The sequence below is a fragment of the Lampris incognitus genome, chromosome 6 (assembly GCF_029633865.1).
Source record: "Lampris incognitus isolate fLamInc1 chromosome 6, fLamInc1.hap2, whole genome shotgun sequence".
NCBI classification, from domain to species: Eukaryota; Metazoa; Chordata; class Actinopteri; order Lampriformes; family Lampridae; genus Lampris; species Lampris incognitus.
Genome location: NC_079216.1, coordinates 21,012,473 through 21,036,666, shown reverse-complemented (window position 1 = coordinate 21,036,666; position 24,194 = coordinate 21,012,473). Strand labels below are relative to the sequence as shown.

Sequence of the window (24,194 nt, the reverse complement as noted above, 5' to 3'; positions counted from 1 at the left end):
GGCATTGTCCAAAGTATGAAATGTTATGGCTCTCACTTCTCTGTTGTTCTAGCCTTTAGAAGTCGGCACCTAATTACTGAAGTTTATAGTGTTTGCCGTATTGTGTAACCCAACGACTGGGGATGCACAAGCATGCATTCTTATTGGGGATGCATTCTTATTGCCAGTCCCAAGCTTAAATAAATGGGGCGGGTTGCCTCAGAAAGGGCATCTGGTGTAAAACTTTGCCAAACCAAATATGCGGATCATAAATCAGATTTCCACATCGGATTGGTCGAGGCCTGGGTTACCAACAACCACCACCGGTACTGTTGGCCAGCAGGGTGCTGGTGGAAACTATACTACTGTTGGGGAGAATGAGAGGGGGAAGGCATGCCCAGAGGCAGCGGGAGAGGATGAAGGGAAGGAGTGTGGAGGTGCGAGTCGGAACTTTGAATGTTGGTGCTATGACTGGTAAAGGGAGAGAGCTGGCTGATATGATGGAGAGAAGGAACTTAGATATACTGTATGTGCAAGAGACCAGGTGGAATGGGAGTAAGGCCAGGAGCATCAGAGGTGCGTTCAAACTCTTCTTCTATGGTGTGGATGGGAGGAGAAATGGGATAGGGGTAATTCTGAAGGAAGAGTATATCAAGAGTGTGTTGGAGGTGAAAAGAGTGTAGGACAGAGTGATGAGTATGAAGCTGGAAATCGAAGTAGTGATGATGAATGTTGTCAGCGCATATACCCCACAAGTTCAGGGTGAGATGAAAGAGAAAGAAGAATTCTGGAGTGAGTTGGATGGAGTGGTGGAGAGTTTTCTTTTTTTAAGTTTCCTTTTCTAATCCCCTTGGGGAAATTCTGTTACTGCAAATTGACCCATCCTAGCTGTGATCTATGTAACTAGGAGCAATGGGCTGATAAATGGGGAGGGTTGCATCAGAAAGAGAAAAAATAATTTTGGAGTGAATTGGATGAAGTGGTAGAGAGCTTTCCCAAGGAAGAGAGTGGTGATTGGAGTGGACATCAATGGGCCTGCTAGTGAAGGGAATGAATGAGATGAGGAAGTGATGGGCATGTATGGTGTCAAGGAGAGGAATGTGGAAGAATAGATGGTGATGGATTTTGTGAAAAAGATGGAAATGGATGTGGTGAATACATATTTTAAGAAGAGGCAGGAACACAGGGTAACATATAAGAGTGAAGGAAGGTGCACACAGGTGGACTATATCTTATGCAGGAGGCGCAATCTGAAAGAGATTGGAGACTGCAAGGTGGTGAAAGGGAGAACGTAGCTAGGCAGCATCAGATGGTGGCCTGTAGGATGACTTTTGAGACCAAAAAGAAGAAGAGAGTGAAGGCAGAGCCAAATATCAAATGGTGGAAGTTGAACAAGGTAGATTGTTGTGTGGAGTTCAGGGAGGAGTTAAGACAGGCACTGGGTGGTAGTGAAGAGTTGCACTGCAGAAATGGTGAGGGAGACAGCTAGGAAGGTACTTGGTGTGTCATCTGGACAGAGGAAGGAAGACAATGAGACTTGTTGGTGGAATGAGGATGTACAGGAAAGTAAACAGAGGGAGAGGTTGGCAAAGAAGTGGGATAGTCAGCAAGGTAAAGAAAGTAGACAGGAGTAAAAGGAGATGCAGTGTAAGGTGAAGAGAGAGCTGGCGAAGGCAAAGGAAGGTGTATGGTGAATTGTGTGAGAAGTTGGGCACTGAGGAAAGGAAAAAAGGACTCGTACCCATTGGCTAGATGGAGGGACTGAGCTGGGAAGGATGTGCAGCAGGTTAGGGTGATGAAGAAGAGATGGAATTGTGCTGAGAATTAAGGGGAGTGTGTTGAGAAGGAATACTTTGAGGGGGTGGTGAGTAAAGAAAATGAAAGAGAAAAGGTTGGATGATATGGGGATAGTGAATCAGGAAGTGCGTTGGATTAGCAAGGATGAAGTGAGGGCAGCTGTGAAGAAGGTGAAGAGTGGAAAGGCAGTTGGTCTTGATGACATGCCTGTGGAGGCATGGGGGTGTTTAGGAGAGATGGCAGTGGAGTTTTTAGCTAAATTGTTTAACACAATCTACGAAAGTGGGAGGATGCTTGAGGAGTGGAGAAGAAGCATACTGGCAGAGTTGTGGACTCGAGTCACATGACTTGGACTTGAGTGCGACTCGAGTCACAAATTTGATGACTTGCGACTTGACTTGCCAAAATGAAAATTACTTGAGACTTGACTTGAGACTTGACATCTATGACTTGGACTTGGACTTGAGCTGGATGACTCGAGAGAATTATTTGAGTGTTTTCTCAATGTTTATGCGGGATGCACCTCTCTCGTATTTTATTTATTTTATTTTGTAATCATTCTTCATTTCCAGCGCGCACACAATTACCTATGCACAGGCATCACGTAGGACCAATCAAACGTTTAGATGGGCGGGAAAACAAAAATACTCAAATCTAATTGGAGGCACCATCATGCTACTCAAAAACTAACGTCAGCTCTACTCAACATGAGTGCGGAGAGTTTGCAATCATGGCAAGTGCAGCTGCTGCTGGAACGATTCCAAAAATAATTATTTACGGCTATAAGAACTTCGAAGTTGTTGGGAAGAAAAGGACTGCCGTTTGTAAAACATGTGCAGCAAAATTATCAGATGGGATTTCAACAACATCAAACTTTGTGCGTCATCTGAAAAGCCACAAAGAGAAGTAAGTTTGTTTGCTAGCCTACAGGTACAGCAGCGTGTGAGTGGTCAGACACACACACAGACCCAATCTGCCCGTTTGAAATACGCCAGCCAGGCTATATCGCCCCAACATCGTCCCTATCTCATCTCGAAAATACAATTGAACGTACTGTTCTGTTTCAGAACACCTAACAACGAATATTCAATTATGTTGGCCCAGTGGGCAAACGATGGCTGGGCGATGTAGCAGTCACCGGAATGAATTAGCATACCCCCTGATAATTAGCTAATCAAACACTGTTTCAGTGCATGGTTTCACGTATCATACTATAATATAATATGATATAGTTTTAAATATGGGTAATATAATGCGGTTCTCGAGAAAATCAGCCCATTCCGAACGGGCACTGAACTAGTGGTATTCAATCGTGATTATGTTTACACTGTTTTTAATTGAGCATTTAGACTTGATGCTCCGAATTATGTGCTACCGACGACTCCTGCCGAGGGACTACAGATGCAAATTAGCTTATAGCTAATTCTGGTGCAATATATTTATTGTGCATTGTCCCTGTCAAATAAACAAATAAATAAAAAATATTAAAGTATCTCCATGATTCAAATTAATCTAGTTATATACTGTCTTTGGAAAGATTTTTCTCCATTGAATTATAAACATTTATAAATACATTTACTTGTTTCATGAAACCAAAATTAATACCTATAATTTCCTGTTTATTGAATTACACCAACAGCACACCGATTCCACTAATCTAGGGAGTCAAATAATTAAAGGTAAGGAAGGCGATTTTTTTCAGAAGCACTTTTTGTTATATTTTTTGCAATTCTCTTTACATCCCGACAGCAATCAATAAATAAAATGCTCTGACACTAAATTAAAAAAATAAAAAGAGTAATCTGTGGAAGTCGCAGGACCGTTATAAACCCATCCAATCATTTTAAGGTGTCCGGTTAAAATGATTGGATGGCCTACCTGCCTGTCAACCTATCTACCTCCAGCAGTAGGCTAGTCAGGCAGTGCGTGTTTGCGTGTTTTGGAGGAGTGGCTTTGGAGGGAGGCGATAAAATCCTAGCCAACTTGATATTTTGCAAGTGCAATGAATTGTAGGTCGAACTAGACAAGCAGAGAGTGTTTGTTTATTGTGTATTGGAATGATCAATGTTTTGTATTGTTATTAAGAGTTGTGCGCTCATTTGTGATTTAGAGTGTGCCTTTTATTATTTCTTAAATGTAAAACAAAATCCAACTGTTGTCCAAATTTGAACACAATAAAATAACAATTTTTCAAACATTATCTGTGGTTTATTTATGTACTATTGTAATGAAACAATTTAATATTACCTGAATTTAAAAAAAATGTGTTAAATTGGTATAAAACACCCTACATTTGAGACTTGATGACTTGACATCTGAAATTAGGGACTTGTGACTTGACTTGACCTGAGCTCGGTGACTTGGGACTTGACTTGAGACTTGCCCTTCATGACTTGGGACTTGACTTGAGACTCGAAGGTTAAGACTTGAGACTTACTTATAACTTGCATAACAGTGACTTTGTCACAACTCTGCATACTGGTGCTGATTTTCAAGAACAAGGGTGATATGCAGAGCTTTAGTAACTACAGAGGTATAAAGTTGATCAGTCACACCATGAAGATATGGGAAAGAGTAATAGAAGCTAGGTTAAGAGGAGAGGTGATGATTAGTAAGCAGCAGTATGGTTTCATGCCATGAAAGAGCACCACAGATGTGATATTTGCTTTGAGAGTGCTGATGGAGAGGTATAGAGAAGGTGAGAAGGAGTTACATTGTGTCTTTGTGGATTTATAAAAAGCATACGACAGGGTGCTTAGAGAGGAGTGGCAGGGAACTATGCAAGAGTGGAGCAGGATATGTATGAGGGCAGTGTGACAGTGGTGAGGTGTGCGGTAGGAGTTTCAATGTGGATGTCGGATTACATCAAGGATCGACTGAGCCCTTTCCTGTTTGCAATGGTGATGGACAGGTTGACGGATGAAATCAGGCAGGAGTCTCCGTGGACCATGATGTTCGCTGATGACACTGTGATCTGTGGTGAGAGTAGGGTGCAGGTTGAGGAGAGCTATACATACTTGGGGTCAAATGTTCAAAATAACGGGGAGTGCAGAAGAGAGGTGAAGAAGAGAGTGCAGGCAGGGTGGAGTGGGTGGAGAAGAATGTCAGGAGTGATTTGTGACAGAAGGGTACCAGCAAGAGTTAAAGGGAAGGTGTACAAATTGGTAATAAGACCAGCTATGTTATATGGTTTGGAGTCAGTGGCAATGATGAAGACAGAAGGCGGAGCTGGAGGTGGCCGATCTGAAGATGCTAAGATTTTCACTGGGAGTGACGAAGAAGGACAGGATTAGGAATGAGTGTATTAGAGGGACAGCTCAGGTTGGACGGTTTGGAGACAAAGCAAGAGAGGCAAGATTGAGAGGGTTTGGACATGCGGAGGAGAGATGCTGGGTATATTTGGAGAAGGATGCTGATTATGGAGCTGCCAGGGAAGAGGAGAAGAGGAAGACCAAAGAGGAGGTTTATGGATGTGGTGAGGGAGGACATGCAGGTGGCTGGTGTGACAGGGGAAGACACAGAAGACGGGAAGAAATGGAAACGGATGTTCCACTGTGGCGACCCCTAACGGGAGCAGCTGAAAGAATAAGAAGACAGTAGCTGTAGGATCACTAATGTGTAATGTAGGTAAATAGCATAAATCAAACTAGTGAGAGTTGTCATTGCAATTCCAAAGCAATGCAATGGGGTCATGAATTTCTTGTGACTCTTTTTTGTAGCCATACAGTCTGCCTGAAAAGTTAATGTATATGTTGTGGAAGTGTTGATGTTTTGGTTGATACAGCCAGGGGCAAGTCCACAGTCGCCTTTGGCTTTAAGGGGAAATGTAAATACATGTATTTGATTTACTTCATTCATTCAGTTTCCCTTATATCTATAGCCGATTAGTCAATACATGTTAAAGGAAAAAATGCTCCCAAGTGAGTAGCATCCCCATGTAGTCCCACTTTAAGCTGCTCCTTAAGTGAAGTGCTGCCTGTCGGTTACTACAGTATGTGCTACAAAGTAGTCTTACAGATTAAATGTAACGACAGTGTATACGTGTGTCGGTTAAGGATTTAAGGCTACCGAGAGGGCTTCATTATGGGCAGGCATTATGCTGGTTTAGCAGACTATCTACCCACCACTTAGCCTCCCTGTCATTCCTGGCTGTTTGCTGCCAAGTAAGACCATAAAACATATTGTTAAAAAAAAAAGTTGTAATTCTTACAGCTATTACTATGGTCGTCCACCAGTACGATTTCTTTGAGCAGATGAGGGGGTGTCCTCTGGATGGCGGTGTGTACAGAGCGCAGCAGCACTGACAGGGCCTCGTTGACAAAGATAAATATGATGCTGAGCTGAGGAAGGTCTGATCGATAGGACAAGTTTCTGCATCTGGGGGAGAGACACAAACAGAGTAGGCTAAACTAGCATGCGGCATTTGAGGATGGCTTCTGCCCATACTTAATGTTCCCACATCTGGAAAGGAAGCAGAAAAGAAGGTAACAAACACTACCTATCATGGACTTTTCCTACATGAGAAACCCAAAATGGATTAGTAAAACACAATATACAAAAATGCAAGCGATTTAAAACTAAATCCACACATTTCATTTTTAACATGTGCCTGCACATTGTTTTTAATGACAATAAATTGAATTGAATTGAAAGTTCTCATGGGTCTTCACTAATCTATCTGTTGACAATACGTGCATCAACTCACTCATCAGGTCGGAAGTCGGGGATAGGGCGGGTGAGTGAGATGCGGTCGCTGAGATAGCTGTTGTAACCATAGTAACGGAACTTCCTGAGAGCAACCCTGCGGCTCTCGAGCCCAAGGTCATGACCCCAGTGGTCAAACAGAGATGAGGCCGGATCAGACACAGAATCCGATGAAGGGGCCAGTATCTCAGTTTCCTTCTGAGGGGTTTCTGCAGAAAGTGAGAGAGAGAAAGAGAGAGTGAAGTTAATGTGCTTTGAGGGGGCCCGCATTTTCTCATCTCCCATGACCCACCTAATATGCTATTCTAAGAAAAACAAGGCCTTCTCTTCAAGCACGCAAACTGTTTGAATTCAAATGTGCTGTAAAATGTCAAGACAATTAAGCAATATGATATTGTGGAGACATTTTATGATGCTTAAATAAACTTCAAGTTCAATTTATGAGCTTCACGAAAATATATAATCATGGCCCAGCTCTAGGTGTTCTGTCAGTTTACCAAACAAATACTTTTGTTCAGGGATGACTTCATAACTTCAGCGGCTCGGGGACAGAAAAGGACACAGATGAGATGCGACAAACAGGGACAGTCATTGTTATTACAAATAAATCAGTCTGGCAATCACACCGTTTTATTGTTGCAGAGGTGGCCTTAAACCTTAGCATGCCTAGGGTTACAATTTTCTTTTATTTGCATTGTAGCCTACTATTATGTGCACCAAGCAGCTTGATATGCATGTTAGAAAAAACATCAAGAACAGAAAATTAAAATGCTTGAGACCTATATCGAAAAATATTTGGCAACAAGAGAATGCATGTTTACACCACAGTAATGTATATATATATATATATATATATATATATATATATATATATATATATATATAAATAAAGAGTATCACAGCCCACATTATATACAAGGCACCAAGAGATTGTAATCAGTCGTTGTGTTACTATTCAAAGTATGTGTATGTAAGATTATGGCTTTCCGGCATCAGTATGAGGGCAGGTTTAGGGCAAACAACTTTTTTTTTATATATATATGAATTGTTTGGGATTGGAGATCATTTGATAGAATTCATTGTTCAAAAGGGTGAAATCAAGTCAAGTCAATTTTATTTGTGTAGCCCAATATCACAAATTACAAATTTGCCTCAAGGGGCTTTACAGCAACACAACATCCTGTCCTTAGACCCTCGCATCGGATAAGAAACAACTCCCTAAAAAATCTTTAACAGGGAGAAAAAATAGGAAGAACCCTCAGGGAGAGCAAAAGAGGAGGGATCTCTCTCCCAAGACAGACAACGTGCAATGAATGTTGTGTGTACACAATTTACAGAATACAATACTGGAAGAGGATACGCATGTTGAATTCAAGTCAAATAATTTGAAGAGCTGTAATTTAAAATTTGCTTTAGGATGCTTTTAATGGGGAAAATAGCTTCGCCTCAAAGAACATCCCTGCCTGATAGGCTGGCCGCAAGGATCCTGTAACTCACTCCACGTGAGCCTAAATGGCCTCATTATAGCTTCGCTTTGGTCAAACTTTAATTCAGATTTCTGAGGTCATTAAAAGTGCAGAAATAAAACAAAAACAGTAGCGACACATGTTTAGAGAACAAGACCTACATTTTGAGTGCTAAGTTAGGCCAGTTTTAAAGGGACTGATCCAGACACAACACATCCTGTTAGTGTTTAAGATACGCTGCTAAAAGTGTTCATCTTACAAGCCATTTGAAGTCTTTTTGCTTAAAACAGGGGGGAAATCTACCCCTGGTATAATTTCATTTGTATACAAGGCAAATTAATTGTATTTATTTATTTGTTTGTTTCAGGAAAATTATTGTAAATGTTGATTGCTTGAAAATTATTGAAATAGGTGAAACAAGCAAAAACAATTGGAAGATTTGTTTTCACTGGCACTAGGAAAAACAATAGGGCAGAAAATGTGAGACTAAATGACTTATTCAAAGGGGCATATTTGAGGTGCATCAACTAGTTTCCTTGCTGTTACTATTGAAAGCAACCAATCCGGGGAGCTCCGTTCTATCCTGCCCCGTGCCCAAAATATTTCATAATTCATGTAGCTCTACCTGGCTCCCCTTGCTCAACACAACTCTAACGTACGGCTGCCTCCATAAACTAGGGGTGGGGGGGGGCCTGGTAAGTAAGAGGAAACCATGTGGAAGAAAGGTGAGGGGAGGTGTGTGCAGAGGGATTGGGTAAGTGTGTGTGTGTGTGAGTGCATTTGTTTTATTCAGACATAGTGCTAAGAACTGTATGTGAGCAGATGGGATCCTTAGAGAACTGTTTTGCTGACTGATCATAACTGAGCAAATGACTTTACAAAACCATGTTTAGTCTGCATTGAAATAGCGACATTGTTGGAGTCCGGCCCTTTGAAGCCGCCCACTCCAGCGAGTAGACTGGTTCTGGCATCTGGCATCATGACACGAAACAGCGGTTCTCGGTGGGAAAAAATTTAAATAATCAGCGCCACGGGGAGACGCTGTTAGTCCCCCCCCAATCTTTATTGAGAATACAGTCAACTATTTAGTGCTGACACATGCTCAACATAATAGTATACAAAGAAACAAGGATATGAATTTGAATAGATAAATAGTAATGTTTTGAAAAGAATCAGAATTGGGGTAAATAAGCTTTATTAATATAAATTAATGAGGAAAAAAACATGCGTTATTCTTCTTTAAAGAGTTCACTGTACAGTTTGACAGTTTTATTACTTATTTCAGTGTTTATAAATTTGAGTATTAATGTATTCTTTAAATTCCCGATTGAAATCCAGTGAAATTGGGGTAACTTTTTTTTATTTTGCGTTTATGTTTGTGAATTTACTATATAGAATCAATAAGTTTACAATGAATTAAATGTCATATTTATCATGGTCAAAACATGAAATGACATTTTTACATTCAATTTTGATATTGTGATTAGTTTTTCATCTTTCATTCGTGTCCAAAAGTAACTGAATGTATAGAATGGTAAAATAAATGTGCTGAAGATTCTGGTTCATCGTTGCAAAAAAATACGTTTATTTCCAATATCTCAAAATTTTGGATTTTGACATATTGGAAAAATATCTCACAATTTTGGAGAAATATGGATTTATTGGCTATGTATTATGTAAAATGTTGACGTGTACTTCTTTAATCTTACTAGTAACACAGGATTTATGTGGTAATAGCCATGCCCTCTGCCAATAAGTACCTATAAAAATGTTGGCCCAAAACGCTTTTCCTCCAGCAGTAATTTTCCTTCTTTCATAGAATGTACTACATATATATGTTTATTATTGCATTTAGCATTCCTAATGTCAATGCCGTTTATCATCAGAGAGGGTTTTATCCTCAGGGCTTCTTGAAATTAAAGATTACCTTTCATTAGATGGGATAGACCATTAGGAACAGCTTTCATTACATAATTAAACTCTTTGCTTGTTACAGGAATGGATTTCAATAGAAGGCATCGTTCATAACTAAACAACAAACCGTTGGCATCAAAGAGCTCACTTACATAAATAACACCTTTATCGACACGATTTTGCTTAAAGATTGATTTTTTCCCCAACAGTAATGTCTCCATTATTCCATATAAAGGTTTCGTGTGATTAAACGTTATGTCCATCCACTATCCAAACCGCTTATCCTGCTCTCAGGGTCACGGGGATGGTGGAGCCCATCCCAGCAGTCATTGGGCAGCAGGCGGGAAGTCACCCTGGACAGGCAGCCAGGCCATCACAGGGCACAGCCTCCAGCAGCAGTGGCACGGTGGATACTTAAACAGGTTGTCAAAATGTTGTGAAAGCAATGAACAAATAAGGTGATGAACTTCACTATTTGAGACACGTTTCCAAGAATAACTGATGCCAAGATTAAGGGAGGCCTTTTAGTTGGTCCACACATCAGACACGTAAAGATGAATCAATAGGCAACAACAGTTTAGTATTAATTGAATGTAATACTATAGGATGACAATTGCAAAAAAAATAAAATACAAAAAAACAGAGTTTGACTTTCTTTGTATACACAGTATCTCTTGGTATACACAATATCAACACAACCTCAAATGAGAAACTCACTGTAAACGTTGAGTGTCAAAACCAATCAATGTTCAAACATAAACAGTTCAGTTCAGTTTTTTTTAACACAGTCTAGTAATGAGTAATAACGAAATTGACACAAATACCAGTCTGATGAATCCTGGGCACACGAGATGAGCCGCTGGAGAGACGACTATATGGCAGGGCAAACCACGTGATGTGTGTGTAGTCTACGTGACTCACTGTAGACGTTAGATGGCGCCAACAGCAATACAATGCGTTCAACGTTCACACTGCTCTTGAAATAACGTTCACTCAGGCAGCAATCTTCCGTCACAAAACTAAAAAACACGACTGTCCTCCGAGTCCTCTTCTCAGCATCCAACAGTCATCCGAACGCGCGCAGCCCCAGTATTGAGAACTAACGAGCCACTCCGACCAGTGAGCTAGCTAGCTTCACTGACAAAGGCTAACGTTAGTACTATAGGCTAATCCAGGACGGTACTAAGCTAGTGCTGGAGAGTCCAATCACTAAACACTAATGTCTACTATCGTCTGTCTAGAATCCTCTTCGTGCCCCATGCACACTAGAACAATGACAAATGTTCCTCTGAAACTCACGGCACCGGCAAAGCACTGACTTCCACGTCCTCAGCCCATGACCATTTCAAACACTCCACTGCTAGTCGGGGGAATTCATGTTAGCTGGTGGTCACTCGCAGCCTCCAAGCAGGATACCTTCTCCGACGCACCCCAGGAAACACGAATTCGTCCCAAAGGATTCTTGTAGACGGTAACACATTCACTCCACGTACAGTACGTGTCTGTCTCTCTCTCTCTAGATTTCGTATTTTGTTCAACGACCCACACGCAGCCGCAAAGTTCTCGCACACCACCTCCCTTCTTTTTTCCTTTTTTCCCCTCCCCCGGTGTGTTAGAGAGCCTCATCCTGATTGGCTACAATGGAGGGGGCTTGCCTGATACTTATACAATCATATACGACTATACTCAGAATAGTTGCATACCCTACGTGTGCATTACAGATTATGAAAAGAGAGTTGTCTAGCTTTACAACAGCCATAATCCACCTGCCATCCTCAGAGTTGACATTTTCTAAAATATCTCCTGTAAATTTGTTAAACAGAAGAGCAACACCTGCAGCGTGATGAGACGCTTGGGAAAAATCTGCTTGATCCCCCACTGACCTTTCCAAAATGTACTGTCTCTATCACAAGAATGAGTTTCTCGTAAAAAAGAATAATGTTGTCATCAGTTTTTCTAATAGAGGAATAATTCTTTCCTTTTAATACTCTCCCTAAATCCCTTAACAATCAGTCATTAAAATAATAAAAAACATCACAGTGTCTGGAGAACTAAAACAAATTTATGCCTTGAAATAGAATATGCTGTTATGTAGATTCCTCAAGGAATATGAAGTAGTATAGAGCCCCTTAAAGTTTTGAGTACCAATACCAAAACACAACCTTATTAACTGCAAATGGACGGCGTATTGATCAATAGTTCAACATATGTTTATCTAGTTTTATATACAACATCTTGTTACCTGGTTTAACATATCCCACTTAGACCAACCTGTTGTCATTAGTCCACCCTTAATGAAAACAGAACGTAAGGTTGGACCAAAGAGTCAAGTGATACTTAAACCGTGTCTGGGGTAACTCTTCTTTCGTCGATGACCACATCAGGACTGCGCCATGTAATTTTCTTCCCCTCCTTTTCAACAAGTGGACAAAGCTTTTTCCGACACTGTCTTTCCCAGTGTGTCAAGTCCTCCGCAAGTCGAAGCTTCTTCTCCTTCATTCCACATGTTCTGCCTAAAGGTGTGCATGGTGAACTGTATTATCACCGGACGTGAAGTTTTCCCTGCATGGGGCGTCCGATCCGGTGAACAGTATTGATAAGAAAACCAATCTTGTTTTTCTCATCTGGAGCAATTTGACCAAAGATTTCAAAGACCTGCTTCCTTCAATCCTTTGAGGTTTCATTGACAGTTTCAGGGAGGAACAGTTTCTGATTCCATCGCCGACTGTAGCGCTCCGCTAACCACTACAATCACTGCACGGTGGCGCAGTGGTTAGCGCTGTCGCCTCACAGCAAGAAGGTTCTGGGTTCGAACCCCGGGGTTGTCCAACCTTGGGGGTCATCCCAGGTCGTCCTCTGTGTGGAGTTTGCGTGTTCTCCCAGTGTCTGTGTAGGTTTTCTCCGGGTGCTCTGGTTTCCCCCACCATCAAAAAGACATGCATGTTAGGGTTACTGGTCCTGTCTAAATCGAGGCATGGCAAGACGAGCTGGAGTTGGTCCCCGGGTGATGCACGGCGGCTGCTCACTGCTCCTAGCTGCACAGCTAGGATGGGTTAAATGCAGAGTGTAATTTCCCTACGGGGATCAATAATGTATCTCAAAAAAATCTTAATCTCTTGTCGAGAGAGCCGCCGACTCACAGCGTGCACCTTCTCATTAATCATCTTCATCTGGTTGATCGATCCCTTCGATCTTTTCCTTAATAGCCACGATGTCTGCTTTATTTTTATTTATTATTTGTTCGAGGAAGGTAAATCTGCTCATCAACTCCTGGATGGCTTTCAATATGTCCGCATTGGACATTTCCTTCTCTTGACTGCTGGAACAGACTTTTTTGGGATCAGGACTCGACACGGGGGTTTCAAAGGTGAACACAAAGGGAGCGTGCTTTCATCTTCAACATCCATCCGAAGGTCCCCATCCTTTCCTTATCTTATGTTGGTATGTTTGACATTCAGCTTGTAGCAGGGTGGTTACCTATACTTGGTTGTGGTTATCAAAGTTCTATTTCATCCGAAAATAATAACTCTGCATTAGACTAGTGTCTTTATCGAGTTTTTCCACGAATCCTAGTCCTTTAGGTTGACATCTTGTAGCTTCTATCTTTAATTAAAGCAATTGGTACTCAGAACGTTTTTGGAGCTCAACACAGAACATATGCACTGGCCGCCATCTTGCCCAGCCTCCATAAGCCAAAGGACACTATCACAGTTGTCAAGCAGTTGTAGCGAATTCGGGGACAGCCCGGGAACCACCGCAGCCGGGACGCGAACCCGGGTCCCCCGCACCACGGGCGACTACATTAACCAATCGACTAAAGGGTCCGACCCGTTAGCGAGTCTAGTTATCTGTGGTCGTTACAATACCCCCCCTCCTTCAGTTCAGCATACCAGCTCCCTCACGCCTCTGGGCACACGCGCTTCAGATGGCCTCACGGTCTCACCATCCCACTTTTGACACCAATGTAGCAAATTCAGGGGGCAGCTGGGAACCGCCGCAGCCGGGACGCGAACCCGGGTCTCCTGCATCACGGGTGATTACGTTAACCAGTCGACTAAAGGGTCCGTCTGTTCCCCCCGTGGTCATTACGCAGTTGTCAAGCGTCAGACGGCTTCTTCTCAATATCGCCCGACATTGTAGTTTGTTTTTAATTCACTCCGCTCCACTCTTAAAACCCAGGCAAAACCAATATGTTGGCATGCACGCGGACACGTTGGTCTCTAGTGATTGGATAGGGAAAATCAAATCCCCTCCCCCACGGAAATCAGAGTGGAGGCAACGTCAGACCGCAGATGGAAATGAAGTGTAACGATGTGACAATTCTGTCTGATGCCAGGCAAATAGCGACAAATTAATGGGATTTGTTTTTCATTTGTGTGTGTGTGTGTGTGTGTGTGTGTGTGTGTGTGTGTGTGTGTGTGTGTGTGTTAATTAGATATTGCTCTTTCTGGGAGGTATTACCCTCCACTACTCTGTCGTGTTGTGATGTTTAACAGCACAACAGTGCTCATGTTCGAGATGGGAGCATGGCTCCCTGTCAATGTCTACTCAGCTTGGATCAAACACACACACACACACACACACACACAGTAAGAGGAGCAGGAGAGACAGATGAAGTAGCTGCAAGACTAACTACATGTGTCCTGTTTATGCCCGCATATGCAAATAATAATGATAAATAAATAAATAAATAAATAAATAAATAAAGGCATAGATGAAACTTTAGACTTCATTCATTGGGCACAAATACAACACTTAAAAGCAAACAAGTGACGTGAAACCTCCAAAAGCAAAATAAAAATGTCTCTTGTTTAGATAATAAAAGCTACATAAGTGTCTCTGTCAGTTAAGACGAGAGATTTGGTGTGTAAAATATATCTCCCAAACTCCAAGAAATAGAAACGAGGGTTGTAACAGAACTGCAGCAAAATATAATCTGCTACTACTACTGCTACTTCCGGCTGCTCCCGTTAGGGGTCGCCACAGTGGATCATCCTGCAGCAAAATACTGTAACGTGCATGGATAAGAAGACACGCTGGCCGCTGGCTCGCGGGCCTGACCCTTTAGTCGAGCGGTTAGCGATGTCTCCTGCGGTGCGGGCGGTACGGGTTCGCTTCCCGGCCGCGGCAGTTCCTGTGGTTGCGTTGTCCCCCCGAATTCGCCGCAATACAATAATAACTGAAAAAGCATAATAACTAAAGCAGAAGGGAGCAATAACAAGAAAAAACATTCAGTAGAAGTAAGACAGCTCTAACAAGATGTACAGGACAGTGTGCCCTGTTCATCTCCAGACAACTGGGGAGAAAAAGGCGGGAAAAACCAAAAAGAAAGAAAACTGGAGAAAAGATCGTCGCTCATGTGCCAACAGCTAACCAGTAAATATTGGTCTTCATGTGTGTGTGTATCTTATATTGTGTTTGCTGTGTTTATCTGTGTCTGTCTTGCACTGTTTGGTGAAGCCACAGCGCTCATTTCATTTTTAACATGTGCCTGCACATTGTTTTTAAAGACAATAAATTGAATTGAATTGAATTGAATACTCTGACCCTTGTAAAAATGACCTACTCAGGCCAAACCTAACGGACTAATGTAACACAACTTCATAACAATATCGTGACGCTGTTATAGAGTAACACTGGTTTTTTTTTCTGTCCAACAGAAGGATCACCGTCTTTTTCCTGCTGGAGTTGTTTTCAGAACTTGTGTCTTTGCTGCACCAGTTGCTGCAACCTGACCAAAACATGTCAGCAGCGTTACACAAAGTGTCTCCAGCCATGGTGCCGGTCAGTATGTTATTTAACCCGACTCTGATCCAGATGGATAAAATGAATATTTATAAAGGGAGAAAAGTTGCGGATTTTGCATTTTCTGACACAACTGTACGTAGCGTTTTGTCTGCCAGTGACGTCACGGGAATAAACTTTTCTGCGCAATTTCCGCGGCGTTTAGAGGCTCCCAGTAGACTGCTCAGTGTTATGTCTGCAAATATGTCACCCATACAACACATATAGAGAGATCATGTAGAATTTGTGACTGTTGTCTTGAGGGTCAAAAAGGCCTATAACCTCTTAGCCCTGTAAGTCCTCCCACCCAATCCCACCCCCACTTGTTACAAGAGAAAAACACCAAGTGAGAGGCAAATAGGCACACTCATTATACCTATTAACCCAATAACATTTCCCACCCAAATCCTTCCCACTGGCTATTACAACAAAATAATAATAATTTGATTTCTGTTCCTGTTGCTGCTTTTTTTCTACTGTTTGTATACCCCACTATAATAGGTTCTGTTTATGTACTATGAAACCAGTTCAACTGGACATTTTGTATATATAACAATGTTTTGTATGCAACACTGGTTCAAAAATCAATAAAAAGTTGTTTTTTAAAGGCCCATAACAGTGTTTAACAGCAAACACTCTAAATTGTCTTTTTTTTCAACCTGAAATGTGATGACGTTTCCTAGAGTGACCCCCAACATTAGAAAAAGTGGAACATTGTTTTTGTTCATATTTCCATGAAAGCTGTACACCACTAGAGTACTGAGACTGTCTTAGGGTCATGTGTGATCCTAAGACATGTTTGGGTCATGTTTGACCCTATAAAAACGAGTGGTGTCCGCTGGTTAAATGCAGTCTGTCTGCACTGTGAAGAGGGAAAACCCAGATAGTCACAAAGTTTCTGAGGAATGACAGGTTGTTTCTCCCTGCAAAATTAAATTAAGTTGCTTTAATGTGGAGGTTTAATGAAGGCGGGGGGTCATAAATGACCCTCAAGACAAGGGCAGTATACACAATATGTGGAAAACACAAGGGTTAAAATAGTAGTGTTTTTTTTTTTTTACATTTCTGGAAAGGAAAACATGGTGTTTTCCCCGGGTGGTGAAAGTGGTGGCCGTGTTGCTAAACTCAGAACAGCGCGAGACCGTATCACAAAGTCACTTTGAAAGACAGACTATGTTTTTTCTTTCTTTCAGGCTAAAATGGACATTATGACTGAGCGTCCTGGACACGTGACCTTATGGACACAGGTTCCCTATATTGTGTAGGGGAGACACACATGGGGTCAACACGTTACACCGATTAAATATCAGCCGAGAGGGAAGGCGTGGTGTTTACTTTTTAAGCCTCATCTGTTCTCTTCGACATTTGCAGCGTACTATGCGGTGTGTGTTTATTGTGTAGTTGTGTATACTGCAAGACACATTTTACAACCAGGAATCAGGAACATTTATTTGTCATTTATGAAATGAAACGAAATACAGTTTCCAACAGCCCACAGCAGAGCAACAGAAAGACAAAAACACAAACTACAAAAAACTACAAAAACACAGATATCCAAACTACAAAAACTACAAAAACACAGATATCCAACATATCAACAACAAACAAAAAAATTCACTGTCCAAGAGAGCGAACGCCAGGATGACTGTCAGAACTGCGGGTCTGCATGGGCTAGCAGTTAGCTTAGCCTGCCCCGCTTCCGCGTCCTGTCAGACCGCCCTCGGTGTTTCCTCTTCGGGCTCCGGGCAGGGCCGTGGTCCCTGGGCCCACAGGAGGCGGCAGAACAAGCTCTCCCAGCCGATCCAGCGCCAGCTCTCCCAGCCATCAAACCAAGACACAAACTGAGACGTAGACGTGGACAAAGACACTGCATGGACGGTACCGGGTGGGGCCAAACGTGAATTCGCGCCGCCATCTTCTCACACCGGAAGCGGTGTGTTTTCGCCTTTCTTTAGACCTGTTTTAAGTGTTTTACAAATACAGGTGTACTCACACTAAAAGTAAAATGATCTCATTTCCCCCTTTTCTCCTTTTTCGCCTTTGTCTTTACCGTGGACAGTTGACGGGCAGTAGAATAAAGCTCGAGGAAATAGATTCCCTTATCAAGCCGTTTTCCTTGCTCCGTCTCAGCACTCTAACAGCACTTTAAAACCATCACTTATCATTTGTTCCTCATCATGCTGTCTGCGTGCTAGGATGGCCTCCTACAAATGACTGTAATTGGTATTGGTTCTCGTTACCCCTGCCTCTCTGTACGCTGTGTGTGTGTGTGTGTGTGTGTGTGTGTGTGTGTGTGTGTGTGTGTGTGTGTGTGTGTGTGTGTGTGTGTGTGTGTGTGTGTGTGTGTGTGTGTGTGTGTGTGTGTGTGGACTATGGATCGCTTCCCTTTGCCGTCAGGCCAACATCAATATCCATCATAGCGCTCGGGGGACTCACGAGCACCCACGCGAGCACGCGCTCTCTCTTCTTCCACATGCGTCTACAGAAAAAAAACAGCAGTTGCTTAAACGCGCTCACACAAAGGCACAGAACACACACACACACACACGCACACACACATACACACACGCACGCACACACGCACACGCCGCGTGTGCGCGCTGGCTGGGAGTGTACATGATTGGAGGCTAATCTATTTCTTGATCGCAGCTTGACCGCAGCCCGGGCTGTCTGAGCCATCCACTTCCTACAAATCGATGCGTGTCTGAGTGGCTCCCTGTGTAAGTCCACGCGCCCTGCGCCACAATGAACTGATTATAGCAGGACGCCGCCTCCGATAAGGCTTGCTCTGTCAACACGCGGAGCAAGGGGGACGTGTCACTTCTATTACAGGTGTTTCTTGCAGAGAGGCTGGGGGAGAATCACGTCGTGAAAAGAAAGCAACAAAAAGATGGTATCAGCAGTACTTGACATTCACCGTAACATCGCCTTCCCTCCGCATTTCCCCCTTAGTAACAAAAAATAAATAAATAAAAGACGGTGCCAGCATGAGATTGAATATCAAAATATGGTTACTGCGAAATAGACGAATATGAAGTTAAATGTAATTGCAAGGGCCTGAAAAAGAAGTCGTGTTGTACTTTGAATACCAAGGATGAGTGCTGCTGAGACCAGGAGGTGCGGACCCGAACGCTCCTGAGGCTGCTCTTTAAGAAACTCGTTTTGAGCTTCCACAACCTGGTGTGGGGGCATAACCATCCTTTCACTGTAACAACCTGGTGTGGGGGCATAACCATCCTTTCACTGTAACATCAGGCAGGTTGACATTTTCTGAAGTTCTTCAGCATGAACGTTAAAAAAAGGACAATAATCTCTGTTTACCAGCCTTAATCCTACCTATCTGACCTCTATGTGACCTCTGGGGCTACAGAACCCCCCCCCCCCCCCTCTTTTTCTCCCCAATTGTACCTGACCAATTGCCCCACTCTTCCGAGCCGTCCTGGTCGCTGCTCCACCCCCTCTGCCGATCCGGGGAGGGCTGCAGACTACCACATGCCCCCTCCGAAACATGTGGAGTTGCCAGCCGCTTCTTTTCACCTTACAGTGAGGAGTTTCACCAGGGGGACGTAGCGCGTGGGAGGATGACACTATTCCCCCCAGCTCCCCCGACCGACCGACCGACCGACCAGGACACATACCCACATCCGGCTTCCCTCCCGCAGACACGGCCAACTGTATCTGTAGAGATGCCCGTCCAAGCCGGAAGTAACACGGGGATTCGAACCAAAGATCCCTGTGTTGGCAACGGAACAGGCCGCTACGCTACCCGGACGCCCGGACTATAGAATTTAAAAGTTGAAATAAAATGGAAAATATATAAATAGATATACAAAAGATATATATATATATATATATATATATATATATATATATATATATATATATATATATATATATATATATATATGCACACACACACACTATATATGCATAAAATGTCCTTAATGTGGATTATTTTTTTGTTTTTTTATTTTTTATTTTTTTCAGAACAACGTTGTCTTGTTTCCCTCCCTTAAAATATGCATGACAAGATGCTGCTTGCTGTGGATTATATATGCAACAAAACAGATTGGGGAGGTTTCTCCTGGAACACGGCATTTGCATTTGCAGCAGTGGAAGCCTGTTTGCTCCGGCAGCACAATATGCTTGACTTGTAGAGGCATAATCAGAGAAGCAGAAGGGCACAAATGTTCTGAAAAACACAAGTCCCTGCAGACACAGAAGAAGAACCTGTTACTGCTAGTTTGGAGAGCCAATTAGTTTCCAGCTGGAAGATCATGCGCTGGCTGTAAAACAATCGAAGGTGTGAGGAGAGAGGAGGAAGGAGGGGGGGGGCAAGAGAGGCGAGGGTGAGATGAGGGCTGAGGTGAAAGAGGACAGGGGAGGAGAAGGGAGGAGAAACGAAGATTTAAACTCTTACAGTGAAAACTCGTGTATACTCTGTGTTTACTTGTGTTGACTGCTGTTACGAGATTCTATTACAGTCAGCAACAAAGCCTGCAAACTATGCATTATGTCATGTTTTATTTAAGATAACCGTGGGCTAGAGTCCAAAAATGAGTTACGCACTTATTGCCAGTGGGTTTCCACATGATAAAAGTAGTAATATATGTTGATGCTCCAGGATCCCTGTGTCAGACTGAATTTCTCACTTCAGTCATTAATTATAAGATGGTAGGAATCCCTGCTACTGATCTGTCAGACAGTTTTCTCACACTGCTCCAACCACTAAATAACTAGCAGTATCTGAGATAGTGTGACTGACTTGCCTGGATAAAGTATACTGATCCTAAATACCATTTACATTGTAATGTTGCTGACATTTGCATGGCCAGAGTTGAGTCTATACCATAAAGTATACTATATACTAGGGGTTTCACAGCATAGTCGACTATCAAAACCACTAGTCGACACTGTGCATAGTTGTAGAACAATCGTTCGTCTGTGGTTTTTGCACAGTGCAGTAATAAAGAGGTGGCAATGCATCTACAGCAGATATGCAGCTGGGGGCGCTGTGGTTCCAACAGATTTGTTGGAACAATTATTTTCTGTGTTATGCCACGTGAAAGAAACAGAATTTAGGGTATTTAGAGAAAGAAAGACCCCCACTGTTCCTGCGTTTCGGTTTAACGAGTGACCATGTTAACTGGCGACTTTAGTGGCGGAACCCAGATAGCAAAATTGCTGTGGCCTGGACCCGTCCCACACCCGACACTTCATCCGGCCCACATACCGCGTGGGTTGATGGCACTCCTGTTTGCCAGATCTGGGCCAGAACCAAGCCATAGTGACGCATGCACCACATATTTGCCAAAGGTGGCCCATATTTGTTTTGTGATATTTGGGCCATATTCAGCACTTATCACACGGGCCACTTCAGGGTCACATCCAGATTACATGCTGCCGACAGCACCGCATCTTTGCCAAAAAAAGGCCCACATTTGATTTAGCATATTTGAGCCATGTTTGCTATTACACATGTGGGCCAATTCAGGCTGACATCCTTTTTGTTAGGGCCAGAAGAAGGCCGTCAGTGCCTGAAGTGGTGTAGTGTCCCCTAAATCCTTTAATTTTATTTTAATCAGTTTTAAATACACTCTGATCTGTGGTTAATATCTACGCTAACCTTTTACGCAAGTTAAATTGTGCTCAGCAATACTGATTCACCTCTCGTAACGTTTCTTATGATGTGGGAAACAAATCGCAGCTGACTGTACTGAATTCGGGGGGCAGTCCGAGAACCGCCACAGCCGGGACGCGAACCCGTGTCTCCCGCTCCGCAAACGACAACGTTAACCAGTCGACTAAAGAGTCCGATCCGTTAGTCAAGGACCAACGTGTCTACTTATCCATGCACGTTACAGTATTTTATACCGTTATCCTCGACGGGCAAGTGACTTGTATTCAGTCATTTAACCTGTAACGTTAAAATATCAAATTCCTCATTAGACGTTAGCTGTTCTGCTAATCCGCGTTTTTCCCCCACATTGAACGTAACTTCAGGAAATGTGAATGCTTCTTTTTGGCGACACAGTTTAATTTACATACTGTAGAACAGGGGTCTCAAACTCAACTTACCTGGGGGCCGCTGGAGGTAGAGTTTGGGTGAGGCTGGGCCGCAAGTATTCCAAAAAAAATGTACAACCGATCCAATGTTCTCAATCTTTTTTTTAAAATTTTTTTTTAATTTATATATACAGGTGATCAAAACAAGACAGGTAACAGTACAAGTGCAGGAACAAAAACGAACAGTGTGAGACAAAAAGGGGACACCAGGTTCTGTTATGACAAGATGGAATACTAATAAGCTAAAAAAAAAACAAAAAAAAAAAAAACAACAAAAACAAAAACAAACTATCAAATAAGCTCATTGATCTGCAGGTCAATGAGCTCCATTTGAAGCACAGGAGGGGCATCTTGCACATCAAAGGAGAAGGGGTCAGCAAAAAATTGAAAAGTGGCTCTGTGTGTCTTGAACTCTGCAAACCTGTGATCAAATTGCTCCTGTCGCTTCACAATGGCATCAGCATACTTCTCACCACTGAATGGTGTGCCTGCATCCATGAGTGCCTTGCATGCTGGGAAATGGCAGAGGTTTGTCTGAGAGAGCTGGGCTTTCCATAACACAAGTTTTGTGGCGAATGACCTCACGTTGTCATAGGCAGCACTGACAAGCTGCCCCTGGTTTTGTAATTTCTTGTTCAGTACATTCAGCTCATGTGTGATGTCAACAAGGAAAGCTAAGTCCATGAGCCATTTGGGATCACTTAGCACAGGAACAGCCATCCCAGCCTTCTCCATGAAGGCTTTCACTTCTGCTCTCAACTCAAAAAACCTCTTCAAGACGTTTCCCCTGCTGAGCCAACTTACCTCAGTGAAGTAGAGCACATCATCATATGCTGACTCTATTTCCTCCAAAAAGGCGCAGAACTCCCTGTGCTTTAAACCCCTGGATCTGATATGGTTGATGCATTTCACAACGACAGACATCACATTGTCAAACTTCAGGCATTTGCTGCAAAGGGCCTGCTGATGGATAATGCAGTGCAGAGCAATGGCCTCCTCCACACCCTCCTCTTCCAGTTTTTTTTTTTGAACAAATGCCACCACTCCGTTTCTCCTCCCTGTCATTGATGGCACTCCATCGGTTGTTATTCCAGCAAACCTCTTCAATGGCAAACCCGCATACACAATGGCATCACACAGCTGGCGGAATATCTCCTGAGAGGTGGTCTGGCCATGCATTGGAATCACTGTGAGCAACTCCTCCATCACTTCAAAACTGTCGTCAACACCACGGACATAGTTTGCGAGCTGCGCAGTGTCAATGATGTCTGTGCTCTCATCAAGAGCGACTGAGTATGCACAGAAACGTTTGGCTTTCTCACGCAGTTGATCATATATGTTACCTGACAGGTCAGAAATGTGCTCTGCCACTGTGTTGGCTGAAAGGCTGATGTTGCTAAACTGACCCTTCTTTTCCGGACAGACTATACTTGCAGCCTGTAACATGCACTTTTTAACAAACTCCCCTTCTTTGAATGGCTTTCCCGACTTACCAATCATCTCAAACACAACGTAGCTAGCTTCGACTGCTGCATCATTATCTTTGCTAGCTTTCTTGAAGAAATCTTGTCGCTTCAGTAGACATGTTTTAAGATTGGCGACCCGTTTCTCTCTCTCATCTCCCTGGTATTTTGTATACTCATCATCAGCATGTCTAGTCGAGTAATGACGTCTGATGTTGTATTCCTTGTGCACCGTAACTTTCTCGGTGCATATAAGACACGTCGGGCTGCCTCCTCTGTGCTCAACAAAAAAATATGCCGTCTCCCACTTTTCTCTTCACGGCAGGTTTTGAGAAAGACATAACTGGGGCTTGCTGACAGGATATATTTTCCTTCCACTTGGTGTCGCTCCGGAATCAAGTTTCAACCAAGTTTCAACCGTTGCTAATTCGCGCTGCCCATTATGGTGCGTTCAAGTTGTGCTCGGAAGTCGGACTTTCTGAGCCCCGAGTTGGACATTTCAACTGGAAGTCTGAAATCCGAGTCGTTCCAATTTACAACTTCCAACGTAACGGGAACGCACCATGACTTGACAACAAACGCGACACCGGAAGCTGTCATGAGCCTGCGCTATGGTAGCTCATAAGTGAAAAATAAAAGCCCAGGGCAAGCGCGGGCCGCACTAACACTAAACTTTGATGTCAAGCAGGGGGCCACAAAATAACGTCCCGCGGGCCGCAATTGGCCCGCGGACCGCGAGTTTGAGACCCATGCTGTAGAACAAAAAGGACCAGAAAAAAATATTTAAAGGCTTTTCAACAGCTGCCGTCAGCACGACAACCACGAAACAGCTCGGCTGAAAGTCACCAGTTAACGTGGTCATGCAACGGTTACGTAAATGCTGTAATTCTGAATGCACTGAATGGGGAAAACATATTGTAGCGAATTCGGGGGACAACGCAACCACAGGAACTGCCGCGGCCGCGAAGCGAACCCGTACCGCCCGCACCGCAGGAGACATCGCTAACCGCTCGACTAAAGG

The 24,194-nt window shown here is 43.1% G+C and overlaps 1 protein-coding gene across 1 annotated transcript in view; it reads right to left on the bottom strand.

Moving 5' to 3' along the window:
* The window catches only part of LOC130114084 (polypeptide N-acetylgalactosaminyltransferase 18-like), a 306,147-nt gene that overhangs the window by 168,360 nt on the left and 113,593 nt on the right, over positions 1–24,194 (bottom strand). The window contains exons 2-3 of the mRNA XM_056281837.1: positions 6,482–6,689; positions 5,987–6,153 (exon numbers count right to left, since the gene is read on the bottom strand). Coding sequence (XP_056137812.1) covers positions 5,987–6,153; positions 6,482–6,689 — 375 coding nt within the window. The remainder of the gene's footprint in view (positions 1–5,986; positions 6,154–6,481; positions 6,690–24,194) is intronic.